Consider the following 23,094-nt stretch of genomic DNA (forward strand, 5'->3'; position numbering starts at 1 on the left):
AAGCAGAGTATTACTTAAATGGAGAACGGCTGCATAAACCTGAGGAGCAGAGGGATCTAAGTGTTCTAGTACACGCGTCAGAAAAAGTTAGCATGCAGGTACAGCAAGTAATTAAGAAGGCTAATGGAATGCTATCCTTTATTACGAGAGAGATTGAACATCATAAAAGTAAGGATGTTATGCTTCAGTTATACAGGGCATTGGTGAGACTGCACCTTGAATACTGTGTGCAGTTTTGGTCTCCTTATTTAAGGAAGGATGTAAATGCATTGGAGATGGTTCAAAGGAGGTTTACTAGATTGATACCTGGAATGAGTGGGTTGTCTTATGAGGAAAGGTTGGACAGACTGAGCTTTTCTAAACTGGAGTTTAGAAAAGTGAGGGGTGATTTGATTGAAGTATACAAGACCCTGAATCGCCTTGACAAGGTGGACATCGAAAGGATGTTTCCTCTTGTGGGTGAGTCCAGAACTAAGGGGCACTGTTTTAAAATTAGGGGTCGCCCTTTTAGGATAGAGGTGAGGGGAAATTTTTTCTCTGAGGGTTGTGTGACTTTGGAACTCTTTGCCTCAGAAGGTGGTGGAGGCGGGGTCATTGAATATTTTTAAGGCACAGATTCTTGTTAGGCAAGGGAATCAAAGGTTATCGGGGTTAGATGGGAATGTGGAAATCGAAACACAAGAAGATCAGCCATGATCTCATTGAATGGGGGAGCAGGCTCGAGGGGCTGAATAGTCTACTCCTGTTCCTATTTCTTATGTCCTTATGTTCTTGGGCAAACCTGGGAGCAAAAATGGGCAATCGTATTTTCTTACTTTTAATGTGAGTTTTAAAGAAATTTTTGCAATAAGCTTAAGAGAACACTAACACTGTGATTCCCTGCTGTCGTAGCTGATTGCAATCCGATATAAACTTGCCAGATTCCCTAAGGCCAGACAGCACGAAGCCTAATGGCACTGGTGGACCAGGATATCGAAGTTCAAACTAGGGTCAAAGATGAGTCTTGAAATTTAAAATTGGAGTGTAGAGTTCAGTTTTGCATTTGCTGGTTTTGTAAAGTTAGGATCTTGTTGTCCTAAGGATCTAATCACTTTCAATGGTCTTCCTACAGATTTTAAGAAGAAAGCCAAAGTGATGAACCATGGCAACCAAAAGTTTATGGCTTTTAGCACTTTTGGCGATGGTTCCGATTTCAGAAGAGCGTCTGGAGAAACCGCACATCTCACCTTTCCAGTTCACCCACCATGTTTACAATGCTACTATCTATGAAAATTCCTCCCCCAAGACCTACGTAGAAAGTAGTGTAAAAATGGGCATTCAGATCACAGAAGCTATCGAGAATGTTAAATACAAAATTGTTTCTGGAGACAATATGAATGTGTTCAAAGCAGAGGAATACTTGGTAGGTGATTTCTGCTTTCTGCGCATAAGGACCAGAAGTTCCAACATGGCTGTTTTAAACAGAGAAGTAAAGGATCATTATCTACTGACAGTCCAGGCATCAGATGGAACATCCCAACATGAAGCGTGGACCAAGGTGATGATCCAGATCCTTGATAAAAATGACTTGCGACCTCTTTTTTCACCGTTGTCATACACTATTTCCATAACAGAGGATACCCCATTGCGATCCAGTGTTGCCAGAGTCACCGCAACAGATGCCGACATTGGAAGCAATGCAGCTTTTTATTATGCTTTTAAAAACAAGGTTGATATGTTTGCCATTCATCCCAGTAGCGGTGTTGTCACATTGGCAGGAAGCCTGAATTACACAACTCTAAAGCAATATAGCCTAGAAATCGTGGCAGTGGACCGCATGGTGAAGTTATTTGGAGGCACTGGGATTGGCAGTGTGGCAAAGCTGACTGTCAATGTAGAACAGGTTCGTATAAGAGTACCAGGAATTCTGTCTGTACATCTCACCTCTCCTAGAACTGACCACGATGCTACATGTGCCATTATTACAGTCGAGGAAGGAGTAGATGCAGTGAACATTGTGGATGGGGATCCATCACACCATTTCAGTGTGGTACCCTTCTACCAAGGCAGTAGGGAGCTCAAGCTAATATATATCAAAGAGGCAAACTGGGCAGACAATTACCTCGGCTATAACTTGTCTCTGCAAGCTGGAGATAAGAGCAACCCAACTAACCATTCACCAATAAAATTAATTCATGTACCACCAAAGTGGTCTGAAGCTTTAAAGTTTGAGGAAGATCTTTATAAGGTTAGATTGTGTGAGTTTGCACCCCCAAATAGTCCTGTTCTAATGGTTAAAGCTCAGCCTAAACTTCCAAATCAGACTTATTATCTGGAGCATAATCACGTCAGTACAAAATTCAGGATAAATACTCGAACTGGTCTCATCACCACTGCTGCTGCAATGGATTTCTTGGAACAATCCCATTTTGAATTAAAAGTAAAGACCAGTATTGGTCAGATCTCAGCCAGTATCATTATTGATCTCATCGACACCAATAATAATGCTCCAGAGTTCAGAGCATCTTCATACCAAGGGAGTATTGATGAAAATGCCCAAATTGGAACAAGTATCTTAACAGTCAATGCAACCGACAAAGACCAAGGTGAAAATGGCTATGTAACGTATAGCATTGCCAATGTGGCTCCTGTCCCCTTCAGCATTCATCCATTTACAGGAACTATTGTGACATCTGAGAACTTGGACTATGAACTCATGCAGCGAGTGTACCATCTACGAGTTTGGGCCTCTGACTGGGGATCACCATATCACTATGAAGTTGAAGTCCCTGTCACAATTTACTTGAAGAATCTGAATGACAATGAACCATTGTTTGAAAAGAACAATTGCCATGGTAATATTTCAAGAAACCTTACTGTTGGATACCTCATCACCACTGTCTCAGCAGTCGATGCAGATGAACTACAAGGAATCAGATACCAGCTTTTGTCCGGTAATGAACTAGATTTCTTTGATCTCAATCCAATTTCTGGTGCACTAATTTTGAAGCACTCCTTATCTTACATTCCTGCCAATGAGATTTCATTTTTTAATCTTAAAATCACAGCCACAGATGGAGAGAATTACGCTTCCACCATAGATGTTAACCTCACTGTTACCGATAGCCTGGAAATGATCAGTATGCATTGCAATGACACTGGAGCAATTAAAAAGTTAGCAGAGATCCTTCTGCTTTCTGTTAAACCACATTATCAACCTCATGAAGAAGACTCATTCTCTTATATCCACATTGTCAATGCCCATTCTCCACAATTTGATATTTATTTTCCAAGCTCCATTGACATAATAGAGAGCATTCCAGTTTACTCAACCATCTTGAATATTCATGCTACTGATCCTGACTCTGGTTTCAATGGCAAGTTGGTCTATGTGATCTCGGATGGGAATGAAGACAGCTGCTTTGTTGTAGAGATGGAGACTGGAGAGCTGAAAGTTGTGTTACCCTTGGATCATGAAACAAAAAATCTTTACATTTTAAACATTACAATTTATGATCTTGGAAAACCTCAGAAATTCTCTTGGAGGCTGTTAAGAGTGCATGTGCTGGATGCAAATGATAATAAACCAATATTCTTGCAGGATAGTTATTCAGCAAAAATACATGAAAATGTGGAGCTTGGAACACCTATAGCCCAGGTAAAGGCTAAAGATAACGATCTGGGAGAAAATGGAGAAATAAAATATTCACTCCTAACTGCTACCAAAACATTTTCCATTGACAAAACTTCAGGTATAGTGCATGTTACTGGCAAATTAGATCGAGAGTTTCATCCAATGTATGTTTTGAGAATCGAAGCCAGAGATCAGCCTCAACAAGAGCCCCAACTATTCTCAACCATTGATCTAACAGTAACCTTAGAAGATGTAAATGATAATCCACCTCAGTTTGTCCCACCTTACTACAGGGTGAGAGTTCCTGAAGATATTCCAGTAGGAACTGTCATTGTGTGGCTTGAGGCCTATGATCCAGATCTAGGACCGGGAGGTGAAGTGAAATATAGCCTGATAACGACTGGAGAAAATGCATTCAGAATTGACAGACAAGTAGGAGCTATCCGTACTAATAAGCAATTAGACTTTGAAAGTAAGAATTTTTATAACCTAACAGCTCAAGCTGTTGACAGTGGAAAACCCTATTCTCTGAACTCCACCTGTTATGTGGAAATAGAAGTGATTGATGTCAATGAAAACCTGCATCGACCACACTTCTCCTCCTTTGTGTTCAAAAGCTCTGTCAGTGAAGGAATGCCTGTGGGAACCTCAGTGCTAACACTCACTGCTCAGGATGAAGACAGAGGCAACGATGGTGCAATTCTATATTCGATCAAGGGTGGATCAGGTCTTGGAATCTTCACCATTAATGAGAAAACAGGTAAGAACATGAGCTGAAATTTGAATGAGTGTTGTATTATTCTAATTTCACAAAACTCTGAAGAATAATATGAATAGTATGATTGAATGTTTGAGGATTGAGCCTTTTTTAAAGAATTTCATCTAAAATGTATTGTCATTTTACAATACGACATTACAAACTAGAGTCATAGAGTCATTACTGCACAGGAGGCCATTCGGCTCATCGAGTCCATGCCGGCTTTCCATAGAAAGGTTGAGTCAGTCCCATTCTTCTGCTCAATTCCCATAGCCCTGCAAATTTCTTTCAAGTACCCATCCAATTTCCTTTTGAAATCATTGATTGCGTCTGCTTCCACCACTCTTGTAGGCAATGACTCCCAGATCATCACCACTCCTTGTGTAAAAGGTTTTTCATCACACCTCTACTGCACTTCTTGCCCAAAACCTTAAAACTGTATCCCCCAGTCTTGTGCCATCAGCTATAGGGAAAAAAATGGAGGATTAAAAAAAAGAAATTCCTTTCAGGAATTAATGTCAATTAGTTCATTTTCTTCTACCAATTGCAGAGGATCTTCATGTAAGCTTAGAAAATAATTTTATGATAATGAAGTTTTGGTATTAATCCTGAGAGATCAAGAAACAAATACAAAGTACAGTGTCACATAGTATTCCAGATTTGCTGGAGATAGATATTGCTGAGTTTGAATATGTGTTCATCTTATTGAGTTGTCATGGGAAATATCAGCAGATTGAAGACAATAGCTTCGAAACCTTTGAAAATTGGGGAGGGGGGAGAGATGTGTAATGGGCAGATGAATCAATATGATCTGTTTTACACTATCACCCAAAGTCAAAATTACACACAATTACCCTTAAATCACAGAAATAACATCATAACAGTAATTACAAATTAACTAAATATAATTTAAGGCGGAAAGATACCACTATCTAGGAACATAAGAAACCTGAAACAAAAACAGAAAATGCTGGAAAAATTCAGCAGTTCTAACAGTAGCTGTGGAGAGAAAGAAAACCTGTTTGGTTCCTAATTTCTACTTATTAAAACATTTGAAAATATGTCAGTATGATTTGTGGTTCGAAAATAGTATTGAAGGCAAGGAGGTGCATCCATTCTGTATTGACTTAAAAATTATATTTGCTAAAAGGCTCGCTGCACAGCTTGAGCATTTCTGGAATAGAAACTATATTGTAAATGAAAACCTGTTGCATAGCAGCAATGAACATAATAAATGGATTGAACATTAGGACATTCATTCTGAGTTTATTTATACAAGTCATATGGTTCTTTTCAGCAATCCTCCCTTGTTTCCTGAAGATGGAGGATTCTCTTGCAACAGTAGTCCCCCAGTACATCGGAACATAGAAACAGGAATAAACCATTTAGCCTCTTGAGCCTGTTCTGCCATGGGATCATAGTTGATCCGACTGCCATGCCTCCACATCCATTAATACCCTTGAGTAGCAAAATTTCACTGATCTTTGATTTAAAACTACTAATTTAAAACTAGGGTCTATTGCTTTTTGTGGGAGAGAGTTCCACACTTCTACCACCATCTTCATGAAGAAATGTTTCCTTAGATCCCTTCTGGGAGCCCTGGCTCTGATTTTAAGGTTACGCCCCCTTCTCTTAGACTCTCCGACCAATGGAAAAGATCCTACCAACTCCTTGCAACATACTAAAAAATAATTCCTTCTAATCACTTTGTAACCCTAAATAATACAGAGAATATAAATCGCATTAATGTAACATCCCCCCATAATCTAGTCTTTGGAACCTTTGATAACAATCTGGTGCACTTCTTCCAAGGCCAATACATCCTCAGGTGGTATTCCCAGAACCATACATTATACTCCAGGTGTGGCCTAACCAGGGTTTTTTTTGTATATCTGTAGCAATACTTCCTCCCCAGTATATTCCAGCCCTCTAGTTAAAAAGGCTAGCACTCCATTAGCCTTTGATTATGTTTTGTACTTGACTATTACATTTTAATGATCTGTTTGCATTATTTCCCAAGCCTCTTTTGATCTTACTGTTCAATGCTTTTCACCATTTAAAAAATATTGGGATCTATCCTTTTGTGTTCCAAAATAGATGGCCTCACCCTTATCTGCACTGAAATCTATCTGCCACAGTTTTCCCATTCTCTTAATCTATCGATGTCTCTGTAATTTTATGTGCCTTTACACTACTTACTATACCACCAGTCTTTGTCATCAGAAAATTTGGATAGATAACTCTCTATTATGATATCTAAGTTAATAATAAATGTAGTGAATAGCTACGGTCCCAGTGCAGATCCTTATGGGACACCACTCGTCAATTCCTTCCAATTTGAGTGCATTCCCATTCTCCCTACTCCCTGTCTTCTACTGCCTAAACAATCTCCTAATCACGCCAATAATTTGCCTTCAATTCAACAAAGTAAGTATTTCTTTGAAAAGATGACACAAAGCTAGTTCTGGAAGTATCCTTGCTGAAACCGATTCTATCTCCTTTGACTTGCATAGAGATACCGAAATCTCCGTCACCACCTTCTCTGTGAGAACTGAAACCAGTTAATTGTGGGACTTTTCAGAGTAAAACCAAAACCAAATATTTACCACACTTGGTCACTGGGAGAGACATTGCCACTTACATATTTGCCAACTCTATAAGGCTTACAGATCAATTGCCTCATTCTATACATGACTAGTCTAGTGAATTTCATGGGAATGCTGACAGTTTGCTTTTTGCTTTAAGGCAAGGTACTGACAATATAGTCTCTGGAGCAATATTAAAAGGGTAGTTTTAATATAACATGCCGATTAGGAAACTGATGGGATTGGATGAACCAGGGTAGTGTCCAAATCCCATGGATTTCCCAACCCAGCGAATTAAGTTAAAATTACCCCATAATCCTACATTACATAAAACCTGAGTTGCTTGCCTGTTCTTCAGGATGTATAGAATACAACTTCTATAGGTTGTAAGTCATAAGATAAAAAGAAAAATCAGTCATTAAGGATTATTTCCTTTTGCATACAGGAACAATACAGACCGTGGAGCTCCTTGATCGTGAAAGATGTCCCCACTATTGGCTGACAGTTCTTGCTACGGATTTAGGTGCCACCCCTGGGGTTACTTCAGCTGAAGTTTTCATCAAAATTTTAGATGTTAATGATAATCCTCCTCAGACCACAGCGCCTGTTTACTATACCTCAATCATTGAAAATTCCCCAAAAGATAAGTCTGTTCTTCGCATTGATGCTGATGACCCTGATTCCAGTTCACAGGGTCAGCTGACCTTCAGAATCACGAGTGAAAGCCCAAGAGGATTCTTTGCTATTGACCCAAAGACTGGTATGTTAATACAATCTGAAACTATCACTTCTTCAAGGTTCAGTATTTATTGTGTTTTGCCTATGCAGCTGAGTACCGTCTGCTTTCTATTGTGTTATTCCAAATGTATGCCTTCTTCATGAATTTCTGATTGCCTTTGCCCAGTGAAGGTGGGAGCCTCATATTTGTTAAATTTGAACAAGAGAATTTTAGACAATATATGAAGACACTGAATAATTTTTCATAGGCTTCTCTGACCCAGTGTATTATGATTCATTAATTTCTACACAGACAAACTGATTAAGCCTCTACCTGTCCATATCGGGATGGTGTATAAACCTCTATAGATGAATTCTGAATGGATAGGTTGCTGGCCATCTACAATAGTTCTGGTCATTCCAGTACTGACTACGGCCCAGATTTTCACCACGACAGGGAACTGGCTGAAAATCCTAAGTCCCGTCCCCGAACATGGCACTTCCCATTTTTGCGGGGACGGGAATGAGGGCAAGGTGTGTTTCATTCATACGCATTTTATGGAGGCAGCTGGCCATTTAAATCAATAGCTGCCTCCACTCTAATCGGATTTTGGTAGCCCAGGAATGTGGAACCTGAAGTGTGCAAAGTGGACCTGGTCAGAGCAGGTCTGAACTTGGGGTATTTCTTTGGATTGCCAGGGGACTCCTTTGGAGAGGTAGGGTACTCCTGTTGAATTTGTTCAAAAATTTTATTCACGGCGCCAGAAGTGGCACAAAACAAATTCCAAGGCAGTAGTAGGGTGGAATTCCTGGGGTCATAGGGCAATTATTTTTGCCCCTATTGGCTCGTGCACCTAGGTTCCAGGGAGTACTTTGTGTTGGAGAAGGGCACATAGCGATTCGTGCAAAGGAACATAGAAGATGGGCATGGCACCCTCACACATAGATGCCATGAAGCCAGCCACCACGAGCAGCCAGAGGCCAGAGTGAGGGCAGAAGGTCAGGTGGAAGACATCCCTGCCCACATACCAGGAAGGAGGAGGAGGAGAGGCAGGACATCCAGGTCCTGGGGGAAGGGTGTGCAGACCTAGGACGTTATACCTCAATATGACAGACAACCAATGTCGAAGGTGACTCAGACTAAGCTATGAGGTGGTGACAGACATATATCGCATGGTCCAGCAGGAATTTGAGCCACAATCCATCAACCCCCATGCCCTTGCCTGTGGTTGTGAAGGTAACCGTCGCCCGCAGGCTCCTTAGTCAGCACCTTCCAAACCTACGACTGCTACCATCTAGACGGACAAGGGCAGCAGATACATGAGAACACCACCACCTGGAAGTTCCCCTCCAAGTGACTTAACAACCTGACTTGGAAATATATTGCCATTCGTTCACTGTCCTGGGTCAAAATCCTAGAGCTCCCTCCCTAACAGCATCGTGGATGTACCTACACCACAGGGACTGCCTAGCCAGTGACGCCCACATCTCTGCCTCAGGATCTTTTCAGGGATGATCAGGAGGCCTGTTTGGTATATACCAGTCATCAGCACAGAGCTACATTAAGGCTCTAACTATTGCCCTGTTTGCCTGTATGGGGGGGGCGGTCACATTAATTTCCGTATAGATTTGATGTCTCAGACTCAGAGAGCCACAGCCTTGGACCAATTGAAGGCTTCCCTCAGGTGCAAGCTGTTATTGATTGCACCCATGTTGCCACAAAGGCCCCAACTCAACATGCGGACACCTTTGTCAACTGGAAGTCCTTCCACTCAGTCAATGTACAGTTGGTTTGTGACCACCACAAGGTCTTCCTTGATGTGTGTGCAAGGCTCCCTGGAAGCTGCCATGACTCCTTCATACTAAGTAATTCCCAACTCCCTCAGTTATTTCAGCCACCAACGCAGACCCATAGTTGGTTTCTAGGGATCAAGTGTTAACCCTTAAGAACTTAGCTATTGACCCCCTTCAGGAACCCACAAACAGAGGCAGAGTGCAACTACAACAACAGCCATGTTGTTACCAAGAGTACCACTGAGCAGGAAAGTGGCATTTTAAAGATGCACTTTAGGTGCCTCGATTGTTCAGGTGGAACTCTGCAATATGCCCCAACAAGGGTATTAAGAATAGTAGTAGTGTGCTGCACAACATTGCGCATATAAATCGATGATGATGACGCCATGGACAGAGCTCCAACCTCTGAGGAGGAGGAAGATGAGGAGGAGGAAGAGGAAGCCCCTGTCCATTTGGAAGATTTGAAATGGGTGAGAGTGAGGAGGTCACCAATGGCAGAGCAGCTGGGAGGTGTGGCCATGCAGTCAGGGCTGATGCTGTGCAGGTGGGGATTGCCAGACAGGTCCTGGTGCAAAATAGATTCTCATGAGACCCTCCCTATCACAATTACCATCAGCCAGTCTGTGGTGGTATACTTCCAGCTAAAGTACCTTGTACATTGACTCCACAATTACTCAAGGGACTGCCCATCCCCCACAAGGGAGAGAATCAAACCAATGAGTTCGACTCAGTCACATTCATATGGCTGAAACACTCACCATCATAACCATGGATCTCATCATATTGCAAAAAACATAAGTCATTCACAACCTGGCCCCCTCACACGAATGGCAATGACTGTAAGTGAGGGGCCCATGCCACCAAATTGTCCATAATTAAACCATGTCCACAATGCTGGGAGTGCCACAACATCAGAATTCAAACCCTATACATGCTGATAGGATTGTATGGTGTAGCATGCATGCAGATATGGCATCTTGCACATGAGGAGCCTATAACTGGGCAGCAACAGTTCTTTGAAAGAACTTGCGCACCCTGCATACGGCCAATCGTCCAGTTTCTGCTGTGGGCCCCACGTGAAACATTCCTGTCTTCCATATTCCTCTGCTTACTGCACAAAGCACATCCTGTGACACCTTCAATGCAAATGAAGCCCAAGTAGTGGACGCATAAGAGAACCAATATTACTTGTGCAATTCATGACCTCTCAAACTGCAAAGCCTACATCTAGGCGAATGTGTAACACTGCAGTGCAAATGACTACCTTGCACCCAGCACTCATGCTTGAGATGCACCTGCTGCTCAGCATCTGTTTGTGGAGCCTGATCATTGGGCCTCCCTTAAAGTCAAACTTGGATGGACAATGAAAGATACAAGGAGCATCTCAATGTTTGAGCCTTTGAACCCTGGGATTTTATGTGATACAACAGAGAAGGAAGAAGCCCTATGAAGCAACACAAATCAGCCAACAACCTTAGTCCACTTGACGGCATGTCAAAATGGACCTCAGCATGCCGTTCTCATTTTACTGGTAGGAACCACCTTCATAATGTTACCATTCTTTTTGACCTCTCTAGTGTATAAACACACACCAAGTCATGTACAAGTGTAAGTAAATATATTCAAGAATGCTCAACTGTGCTATATACAATGTGAAAAGTGTAACCATGGTGGACCCATTAGTGTTGTAGGTGAGACAGCACCCTTTGCTCTCATACACACATATAAAATGCCTCAGAGGAGGTGGAGGCAGGATGCTCACTTCTCAGTCAATGAAGAGTGTGGTGGCCTGCCTCATTGTGCAGGCACCCATTGGGACCTCCCTCAGACTGCAGCCTCTGCATCTCTGCATGGGTAGCCGTGGTCGCTGGCACATGTGGAGCATATGAGGGCTCTGACGTAGAGGCTGGGGAGGTGGAGGATGATGAAGGTGCTGAGGTACTCTCGGTACCTTCCCCCTCCTCAGTAACCTGTGTTGGCCTTCAGTTGGGGTTGATGGGGCTGGCTGCTGGTCTGCAGCAGTCGTCTATTCCAGTAACCGCTGTGCCACCAGTGCGACCACCCTGTTAAGAGTATACAGCGCTGTGTGCCTCTCCACAAGACTGGCCAATCTCTAATGGTCAGAGCTCATGCGATTGAGTTCTGGGGACAATGTGGCTCACAATGGCGATGGATTCCTCAGTTCACAGTACTAGAGCTCCCGCTGCCTCAGGGAACACCACCAGATGTCCACACACCTAAATATGTGGCCCAAAAGGTCATTCCTGAGGCTGCACGTTCCTACCCTCTGGGGCATCGTTGTGACTTTCCTCCCTCCTTCGAGAGGTCTGTGCACTGATATCTCTGACTCTGACACCTCCTCCTGCGCTCTGCTGTGGCGACTTTCAACCTGTGCCCTGAATCTACATGTGTACTACATCACCCCAAAGTGCTGGTATCTGAGTTGGCGGTTTTTGGGATGGCGAGATGTGATGCTGCCTCCTCGGACATCTTTTCCTCCTTTTGCTGCCCGAGGGATGATCTGGACCGGGGGTGGTGTAGGCGGTGGGGGTGGTGGTGGGGGTTGGGGGGGTGGCAGCAGTGGTTGTGGGGGAGCAGACCTGGGACTTGTATGAGACACAAAAGGAGTTATTTAGGTCCAGCTCTTCTCATTGTGAATGTACTCTCTGATGTACACCAATGCCTTAACCATGTTTATGCTGCCCTTATGACTCAACCCCATCCTTGCACTCCCCATCATGCCAACATCCCATTGTGCTCAGCCAAGTGACATCATGACCTCCACCATTACCACCATGTATCAAGGTGATTTTAACATCGCCTTTATCACCTGCTACTGGTGATTCACCATCACCAATAGGCACCCTGGCAATCTCCATGGCAATCTGTTCCAGGAGACAGATGTATCTTAGCCAGACTGACCCATCCCCAGACCTGGCCATCTCCATTGCATTCTTACCCTTTTGGTCTGCAATGACAACATGAATTTATGTTACAAAAATAGAGAGTGCTGGAAAAACTCAGCAGACCTAACAGCATCTGTGGAGAGAAAAACAGAGTTAACGTTTCGAGTCCGTATGACTCTTCTTCAGGGTGAAGAAGAAGAGTCAATTGGACCCGAAACATTTACTCTGTTTTTCCCTCCACAGATGCTGCTAGACCTGCTGACTTTTTCCAGCATTTTCTGTTTTTGTTTCAGATTTCCAGCATCCGCAGTATTTTGCTTTTATCTTAGTGAATTTATGTTAGCCTGATATACAGCGAATGGAGGGATATTGCTCTTAATTGTGTCCATGTATCACAGTGCACATCCACATGTGTTCTGTGTGCACCTACATGAGCAACTTACACATACATGCCTCAATTCTGAAGCAGAGCTATGTGCCATGTCTCTCACTATAGCTGCAGCATGCAGATGTGACCCTTCCCTTGGAGCTCTGTGTGGATGAGCCAAGTTACTCACCTTGCCGGAACACAGCAGGCCCCTGAAGCTTTTGCTGCACTGAATCTATGAGCACTGATGGTCAGCTGCTGTGCTCACTGCAGCAGTAATTCTCGGTTGCTGCAGGAGCATTACTGCAGCCAGCAGTGTAGGGGACTGGTCTCCTCTTCTGGACCTCTTCCACCAGAACTTGAATGTCCTGGTCTGAGAAGCGTGGGGCAGCTTGACCCATCCTTTCCCCCATGGCTCCTCTGTGTGACATTCTATGATTAAAAATGTAAGGTGAAAAGGGTCGTGAGCCATTCAGATTACAACGCTCTCATTCACTTTTGTCTACTTACATGCACTAACCATTTTCACCATATCGTCAATGATTATTGGTAAGGTTTGGTGGAGAAAATGGCTCTGTGCAAATGCTGGTGCCATGCGTGTTGTGGCTGTGATGGCAAGTTAGCACGCTGTGCTCGGTGGCCATTGACAGCCCCACTGGTTCCCCCTCTGAGTCACATGGTTATGCCGTGACAGTGTGCAGCTGTGAGGGACCAGGCCAAGGGTCAACCGTGTGGAATCATCCTTTCCTCCCTCCTCTGAGGGGCCTGTGCACTGATATCTCTGACTCTGACACTTCCTCCTGCAGTCTGTGTGGCGACTTTCACCCTGTGCCATCGAATCTGCATGTGCGCTATATCACCCCGAAATGTTGGCATCTGAATTGGCGGTTTTTGGGATGGTGAGATGTGACCCTGGTTCCTCAGACATCTTTTCCTCCTCTTGATGCCCAAGGGATGATCTGGACCAGGGGTAGGGGCATGGTGAAGGAGCAGACCTGGGGCCTGTATGAGACATAAAAGGAGTTATTTAGGTATAGCTCTTCACATTGTGAACGTACTCTCTGATCTATGCCATTGCCTTAACCATGCTGCCCATATGACACAGCCCCATCCTTGCACTCCCTCTCATGCCAACGTCCCATTGTGCTCAGCCGAGTGACATCATGACCTCCACCATTACCACCTTATGTCAAGGTGATTTTAACACCGCCTTTATCATGAGCTAATGGTGATTCATCATCATCACGAGGCACCCTGACAATCTCCATGGTGCAAGAGGGCAAGAGGGTGGGGTAATTAGCATGGCACTGTTCAGCATTCATCCATCCACCCTCTTGGCAGCTAACTACATGACTGCATAATACCTGTACCAGGTATTGGTGACAAGATGATGCCATGGCTCATCTCCATGGCCATGTGTTGAGAATCCACTCCATGCTTTCACTGGTTCGGTAGAGTACACTTTCATTTGGTAGCAACAATGATAGTTTTCCCACAGCGAAAGCCCATGATGGGTCACCTGTTCCAGGGTCAGCTAACAATTGGAAAACAACTTTTGCCACTCACCTGGCAAGGTAATGGCGTCTCCTCCGAGGCACAGGGACTTCAGCATTGATGACCTACCTCTCAAAGGGGGCTTTCTGAGGGCCTGCTTTTTTTATCTACGCCGGAGTCGCCCAACCCCCACCAGGCCCACCACCGACCCTTCACTACTTCTGGGATTGCCCGACCCGACTCCTATGCTAGCCTGCACCCCGGGCCTAAAATCGGAAATTCGGGCAGCCGTTTTTTATGGTCGGGTTAGCGGAGCCAGGAATTTTCCTATCTCTGTGCACCCACCTGAAAAAGATTAAATCCTTAAAGATTAACACAGCAGGTGCTTGGATGTTTGATGTTGTTTCTCATTTGTTTAGTTGAATACTTCCATTAATTATGTAGTTGCGCTCCTTGCTGCAAAGACACTTCAGAGTGGATTACCACACGGAGGTGGGAAACAGGAGCCAGGTCTGTTTCTATTTCAGAAACCCGCCTCGGGCGGAAAACTGACTGACATTCAGATTTTTATGGGGTAAACCCTTAATTAATGGAGACGAGGTTCCCTGTCCAATTAGAGCCAGTGAGGGCCGGAATGGAGGTGGGTCAGATGAAGTGCGGGACTCATTTAGACACCCAATGCTATCATCACTGAAGCTGCTGGTTGTCCTGAGGGAGAATGTTTGTATAAAAGCCTTCCAATGTGCCCCAAGGAAGAGAGATGTCACAGGGGAGCTGGAGGCCTGGCATTCATGAGGAAGAGGAGGGAGGTCCTCTTCCCAGAAGGTGGCAGGAGGAGGCCGCCTCATCATGCAGCAGGGGTACCTCCCTGTTCAGCATGGTTTCCCTCTGCCTCCAATTCCTCTTCTCTTACCTCCTGCTCCTCCCCCGATGAGATGTGTCTTCCGGGGTCTCACAGAAACACAGAATTGTTATGGCACTGAAGGAGGCCATTTGGCCCATTGTGTCTGCACTTGCTCTCTGAATCAGCAACTTACCTAGTACTATTCCTCAGCCTTCTCCCCGTAACACTGCACATTCCTCCTTTTCAGATAACAATCTAATTGCCTTCTGAATGCTTCAATTGAACCTGCTTCCACTATACTCTCAGGTAGCGCATTCCAGACCTTAACCACTTCCTGCATAAAAAAACGTTTCCCCTCATATCACTTTTGCTTCTTTTACTAATTACTTTAAAGCTGTGCCCTCTCGTTCTCAATCCTTTCATGAGTGAGAACAGTTTCTCCCTATCTGCTCTGTCCAGACCCCTCATGATTTAGAATATCTCTATCAAATCTCCTATCGACCTTCTTTTCCCTACGGAAAACAGTCCTGACTTTTCCAATCTAACTTCATAACTTCATTCTTCATCCCTGGAACCATTCTTGTGGATCTTTTCTGGATCCCCTCTAATGCTTTCACATCCTTCCTAAAGTGCGGCACCCAGAACCGGACGCAATACTCCAGATGAGGATGAAGTAGTGGCTTATACAAATTTAACATAACCTCTTTGCTCTTGTACTCTATGCCTCTATTAGTAAAGCCCAGGATACTGTATGCTTTATTAACTGCTCTCTTAATCTGTCCTGCCACCTTCAATGATTTATGCACATATACACCCAGGTACCTTTTCTGCTGTACCCCTTTAGAATTGTACCCTTTAGTTTATATTGTCTCTCCATGTTCTTCCTACCAAAATGAACCAACTCTCATTTCTCTGCATTGAACTTCATCTGCCACCTGTTCACCCATTCCACCAACTTGCCTATATCCCTTTGAAGTTCTACACTATCCTCCTCACAGTTCACAATGCTTCCAACTTTTGTATAATTCACAAACTTTGAAATTGTGCTCTGCACATCAAGGTCTAGGTCATTAATATAAACCAACACTGACCCCTGGGGGAATCTACTACAAACCTTCCTCCAGCATGGAAACCATCCATTAACTGCTACTCACTGTTTCTCAGCCAATTCCATATCCATGTTGCTTTTTAAAAATTTATTCATGGGATGTGGGTATCACTGGTTAGGCCAGCATTCATTGCCCATCCCTAGTTGCCCTTGTTCAGAGGTCATTTTTAAGAGTCAACCACATTGCTGTGGGTCACATGTAAGCCAGCAGATTTCCTTCTCTAAAGGACATTAGTGGACCAGATGGGTTTTTACAATGCAGTCATCATCAGACTTTTAATTCCAGATTTTCATTGAATTCAAATTTCGCTGTTGCAAGATTTGAACCGGGGTTTCTGGAATACTTGTCCAGTGACAATACCACTATGCTACCACCTCCCCTTGCTACTGTCCCTTTTAATCCATAAGTTATAACTTTGCTCACAGGTCTGTTGTGCGGCACTGTACCAAACACTTTCTGGAAGTCCATGTGCACCACATCAACAGCATTTCCCTCATCAACCTTCATCATCATCCTTGAGGTCCACACCTCTCTGGAGGGCCATATTATGGAGAGTGCAGCAAACTATCAAAAAGACCAAGACATTTGCTTGAGGGCATTGCAGGGGACTACCCGACTGTTCAGGCACCAGACCCAATGCACTCTGAGCCTGCGATGCCCCACCAGTTGTGAATCTAATGTGTTGTCCAGCAAAGAGGGCACCCGTTACCTTGGGTAATGCACCAGTGTGCAGCTGCCTCTGAGATTCAGTAGAAGTGCACAGATGTCCACACTGACGAGGGGACAGATGTCTGTGGCTGTCTGTCTGCAAACTTGTCGTCTCCTTTGGCCTTCATTCTCAGTCATATCCAGATAGCTTCACCTTTGCCTGTAGATCCTGAGCTCAGAGTAATGCCTCTTTCTCCTTTGTACCCCTTGTCTCATTCCTCTGGCCTCCCGATGCCCAGGGCTCAGCCCTTCCTGGGCTGCTGCTTCTCATCTCCGATGGCCTCAATTTCTGAGGGTGCAGCACCCATTTCTATCTAAACCGTTCCTGGTGCTGGGTGGGGTCCAAACAGCTTTGCCCCCTGCTCTGATGTCCACATGATTCCAGAAGGGTGACAGCCCCTGAACTGGCAACATTCTGAATCCTACCCCCTCTCCTGACCTGTGATAGGCTGCCTGAATTTTTACTTCAAAGGGGAAAGTCCTTTCACCTGTGCTCAGCATTTAGATTTATCAGAAACTTTTCTGCCCTGCATGACTTATCAGCAGGCAGGCCCTAAATGTCAGTCACCTTCACCAACTTCAAAAACGTTTCAGAAGACAGGATCTTAACAAATCCTTAAATAGCTTAATCAGCCTAAACAAGAGCAATGGCGAGTTCGCAGATGGACGCTCTTCCCCACCGCCATCCCCGCTCCCACAAACATCGCTGACATAAGAAATGGAGGTGGAATGTCTACACGGACAATGTTACTGCCACTTTTCATGGTCCAATTCAAGCCGGAACTGAGCTGGGCACCCATCTCGGTTCTTGCTTGAATTGGGCCATGAAAATCCAGCCCCCAGCTTCTATACCCTCAGGTTGTATCAGTCGTACATGAAAAAGACATCAAATCATAACATCCTTTGTAATTTTGTATTAGGCAGATGTGGCCTGTACTTTGCCATAGTGGTGCTCATTGGTTTTATCTGTCAGGACCCTTTAAAGCAGCTTTGGATGAGTCAGGTTACTATTAAACAAATTGAACTCTCAGCTATACAATATATATTTAGATCTGTATATACTTGCTTGTCTACTTTTACAATTCCAAATTCCACTGTCAACATTTATAATGAAAACTGCTTATGTAAGTTTGCCACATTGTAAATACCTCCTTCCCATCAATGAAAGTGCAGTAGCATAGATAGTTTCATGGACATAAGAACTTATAACAGAAATATAAAAATAAGGATAGAATGTAAGACTTTATAAAGGGTTGAAATTATCTTTGTCTTGGACCAATTATCCTTGTCCCTCTAATTCTGCTTCACTGAAGCCTACACTTGGACTTTGAGTCCCCTTGTGCAAAACCATGGGAGAATTCTTGCATCACATTTGAAAAATATAGAAAACAGACCAGTCATTTGCTGCTGTCTAGTCTCTCCCTGAGGCTGGGAAACAATGATTTATAAGCATTTCTCAAACTGCAAAATCATCTTTCAATAAGTGACATTAATGGTTTAACTAGATAGGTTAAACCAAACTCCATTTAAGCACAAAGGGGGGTGGGTGGGGCGGGTGGCGGGGGGGGTGGGGGGGGGTGGGGGTGGGTGGGATGAGGGGGTAATGTTGAACTTGTGCAATATTTAAAACAAGTGAGAACAAGCCCAATTTGCATCTCCGTTGTGTATGTATGTGGGCAGATTACAGGCAGAAAAATTTAATGCAGACATATGCGAAGAGTTATACACGGGAAGCAAAGCACAGATGAATGGTGTCGAAATAGCTATAGATGAGATTAAAGAAACACAGGAGTTTTCATAGACGTGAAGTTAAACATGCCTAACTATTGCGGAGCGGTGATCAACAAAGCCAATAAAACATTGCACAATACAGTCAAAGCACAGAATGTAAGTCAGTAGAGATGATGGTCAAACCTATTCATGCTCTTGGCAGACTAGACCATATATACCACCTCCAGATTAATAGCCAAGAAATAAGAGAAAAATCAAGTGCTGGGGGCAGTACTGAGAAGATCCATTAGAGTGGTTCCTACTCTCAAGAGTCTGAATTGTGAGGAAAGACTCAAGGGACTGTGGGCTAGATTTTCACTAATGAGGTGGGAAGCTTGAGTTGGGACATTTCCCAACTCAGCAGAGCTGGCTCCTCATAAATGGCCCTCACACACACTATTTTTGCCTCACGGAGGCGGGGCAGAATGGAGTTGGGACAATCCTAGAAGCAATTCAGGTGGGGCAAGGAGGCCTGCAAATGCTGAGGTGGGCTGGTTAGAAGGCCTGCTTGGGTCCTCTGGGACTTCAGCCAAGTTATGTTAAAGGCTGTTAGGCTCTCTAGCCCTTACCCCACATTCCCCCTCACCTCCATCCGCTCCACACCTTCCCTCATATCTCCCATGTTCCCTCCATGCCCCCGTGCTCAATCACCCATTATGCACTATGTACAGAACCAGTAAGCCATATAATAACAATGGCAAGTCTTGAAATACTCATGAAAAAAAAATCTATTCAGAAATCTGCTTTGAAAAAAACTGGTGCTCTTACAATATTCTAAGAGTGTCAATCAGACACTGCCATTCATAGTTTCAATAACAGAAGCGTTACCTCACTTTACACCTCTTAATCTTGTCCAAATAAACATGCAGGCACTAAAAAAACAGGTCATAGAAATAACAACTTATTACAACCTCATAAAGATGTCAACCAATCAAAGTTAGCACTCCATTTCAGCCTGTTCCCTGCTGAGTGTATCTATTTATGAGTCTTAGAATAATTTTGCAAAGGTGGGGCAGGGTGGTGTTGTGGAGTGGTGTTAGGATCTGTCTGAATGGGTTAATCAAGATGGGATGAATGGCCTTCCTCATCCTTAAGTATATTTTGATCTTGTTATAATGAAAGACTATAATGAATGAAAAGAATTAATAACATAATAAATAAGTTATAAATGCTTGTGGGTGCAGAGGGACATTAACACAAAATTCACAAGTCTTAAGACAGTACTAGAGATTGAAGATTTGCTTTTACTTGAGGAAAACTATTGGCTACCAATTGCTGTCCTGGCTGTGACCAGCTAATTTAGCAGAAATAGAGAATTGAACCTGCATCTTCTGATCTGCATGACTTAGTGGTTCAGGAAGGAGGCTGTATTATTCCCCTTTTATCATAAACCTACAGTAAACATCAGAGCTTACATAGATAAAAACAAAAAGCTAAAAGCTACTGCGGATGCTGGAAATCCAAAACAAAATAAAAACAGAATTACCTGGAAAAACTCAGCAAGTCTGGCAGCATCGGCGGAGAAGAAATCAGTCAACGTTTCGAGTTCTGCTGAAGGGCCATGAGGGCTCGAAACGTTGACTGATTTCTTCTCCGCCGATGCTGCCAGACTTGCTGAGTTTTTCCAGGTAATTCTGTTTTTATTTTGTATCAGAGCTTACATGTCTGTTGAGGGACAGGGTAGGAAGTATCTAGTCATGATGCTGTAACCATCATGAGTGTGGGCAGGCTTGATGGGCCAACTATTTTTTTTGTCCATCATTTTTGTATGTAAGTATCTCTCTGCCCAGGGCAACATTACCTTGCACTCCCAGCTAAATCAAGTCAAGAACTTATTAATGCTTCTCGTGTTCAAGCCAGCAAGTTACTTGCTCTGTTGGCCTACTTATCAGCAGTCTCTGCATTTCAAGAAAGGTTAATCACGTGAAACTTTTTAAGGCTTTCTGGCATCCTAAAGTACTGTGTGGGTGGTGAAATCATATTACAGTATCTTCAGATATTGGTGTGCCTCACTCCATTTTTTTGAGATGGGTTGTAATTATTGTTTTGTTCAATAGTCTAATTTGGAATTTGAATCTGGAACAATTTGCATCAATTAATAGGGATAATTGTGAAACTAACTTGTTTATATAAAAACAGTTTATATAAATACTTGCCAATTTTTATGTCAACTTAATGACTCTTGTTATCAGATTTATGAATAACAGTAATTTACAAAATTACTGACGTCTCTGTGCATGAGTCAATAAAAAAACTATCAACAAGGCAATTATCTGCCACAAGAAAATTGGTTAATTAGTGAAATCATGAAAGGAGAAGCAGACTTGCTTTCTCCAGACAGAACATCTTAAGGTTTTATTTATTTAATTGATTGGAACATTTTCTAAAAACTCAGTGAATGAATCATTTTACTTGCTGATAACATCCCAAATGTTGAGAAATTTTGTTGACACCAAGCTTGTGAAACTCACAACTGCAGTAAATTGCTCAAATCTGTATATGTTATCAGGTTCCACATCCCCCTTTTCTATTTTCTTCATCTTCCTTTTCTTTCCAATTCTCCCCCTTCCTTTTATCATCCGCAAGTCATTGCTTCTTCCCCTACCTTCAGTTATATCTGCTTTTCAATTAGTTGGACTCGTGCTTTCTTGAAGCCCCTGGTTTATTGGCCTTGCGTCAGGTCAGGCAGTCCTCATTAAAGGCCACAGTCAGAGATTTTCCTGTTTATTCTCAGAATTTCCATTTTTATATGAAATGATTGGCTAAGAAAATTGGTTTCTTCAAGTGGTGCTTGGGTATGTAGTGATACTTTGTAGCACATCTTTAATAAATTATCAGATCTCTTTTGGTTTAAATCTGTACTGTAGCAATGTGAAGGAAATACACTTAGGTGATGACATTGCAGCTTCAGTTAGGGTTTTTTTCCAAGACCTGAAATGGTGTTAGTTGAAAAAAGACATTCAATAATTTTGAGGCATTTTATTCTGATAAACCCACCCAAGTATTTAACCAGATTAGAACAATGATTGGAATCAATAATGTTACTGGTGACTGACAATTTCAGTATGCTCATTCTAAATATATTTTCTGCTTTTATTCTTACCAGCAGTATAGTATGAGAATCCTCTGACCCTAAATGTGGCTCTCTATGATGAGAGCCCAACTTAGAAATGAAGGGGTGGTCCTTTGCCTTATTATGTACCTATGTGCCTTTTGCCAGGCATGTTCAAGTGAGTCATTCGCAGTCAAGAGCAATGGCCTTATCAAAAGACAAAAGGAATTTGTAACCATTTCTTTTGCTCCCCAGCTAAATATAAATTTGTAGTCTTGATAGGGATGGAAAAATTCAAAGCCCACAAGTTCTTTCTTTGTCAAACTTTTCCGCTTTACATTTTCCCTTTTATCCTTATGGTATCAACCCTCGGTGGAGCATCACTCCATTGAAACCAACAATCCTCCACTTTTTCAACCAAGTGGATATTCTTCTTGTATGAGACGAGCCAGCGAGTCTTGGTAAGTTATTCGGCCATGGAAGTTATCAGTGCAGACTCTGATCTGGTCTTCACTCTGATGTCAACACAGCTGGGTTTGGATTTGCCTCCACTATTCTGCTCCAACTCGATCAGAAAGATTGGGAAAATAAACCTTGCCACCTCAACACTGCCTGGCTTTAAATTCCCTGTCCTAAAAAGCTCTCCTTTCAGCATCTACCATGTGTAAATGGCAGCAAGGAGGCTTATTTTCCTTCTCACCACTGCTGATTTTGCCGGTGTCAGGAGAATGGTGGCAACATAGTGATGCCAAGTCATTGGTTAATACAAGGACCTAGTAGTAGCCTACATTTCTTCTGTAATGACCCTAGATATTTAATCTACCAACAGTCTTGAAAAGTCTGCAGCCTTCAGCTTAGCCACAACATTTTTAAAATTAATTTATGGGATGTGGGCAACATTGACTAGGCCAGCACTTTATTGCCCATCCCTAATTGCCATTGAGAAAGTGATGGTGAGCTGCCTTCTTGAACCACTGCAGTACATGTGGTGTAGGTGCATCCACAGTGATGTTAGGAAGAGAGTGCCAGGATATTGACCTAGTGATAGTGAAGGAACGGCAATATGTTTACAAGTCAAGCTAGTGAGTGGCTGGGAGGGGAACTTCCAGGTGGTAGTGCTCCAATGTGCCTGCTGCCCTTGTCCTTCTAGGTTGTAATGGTCGTGGGTTTGGAAGATGCTGTCTAAGGAGGCTTGGTAAGTTCCTGCAGTGCATCATGTAGATGGTACATACTGCTGCCACAGTGGTGGAGGGAGTGAATGTTTGTGGATGGGGTTCCAATCAAGTGGGCTGCCTTGTAGATGGTGGAGAGTTGGGGAGTTAGGAGGTGAGTTACTCGCCACAGGATTCCTAACTTCTGATCTGATGTAGGCACGGTA

The 23,094-nt window shown here is 43.3% G+C and overlaps 1 protein-coding gene across 1 annotated transcript in view; it reads left to right on the plus strand.

Annotated features, from left to right (window-relative positions):
* The window catches only part of fat2 (FAT atypical cadherin 2), a 167,489-nt gene that overhangs the window by 53,355 nt on the left and 91,040 nt on the right, over window positions 1-23,094 (plus strand). Inside the window, exons 2-3 of the mRNA XM_078551083.1 lie at window positions 1,112-4,373; window positions 7,401-7,715. Coding sequence (XP_078407209.1) covers window positions 1,142-4,373; window positions 7,401-7,715 — 3,547 coding nt within the window. The 5' untranslated portion in view covers window positions 1,112-1,141. The remainder of the gene's footprint in view (window positions 1-1,111; window positions 4,374-7,400; window positions 7,716-23,094) is intronic.

The sequence above is a fragment of the Cetorhinus maximus genome, chromosome 10 (assembly GCF_964194155.1).
Source record: "Cetorhinus maximus chromosome 10, sCetMax3.hap1.1, whole genome shotgun sequence".
Classification (NCBI taxonomy): domain Eukaryota; kingdom Metazoa; phylum Chordata; class Chondrichthyes; order Lamniformes; family Cetorhinidae; genus Cetorhinus; species Cetorhinus maximus.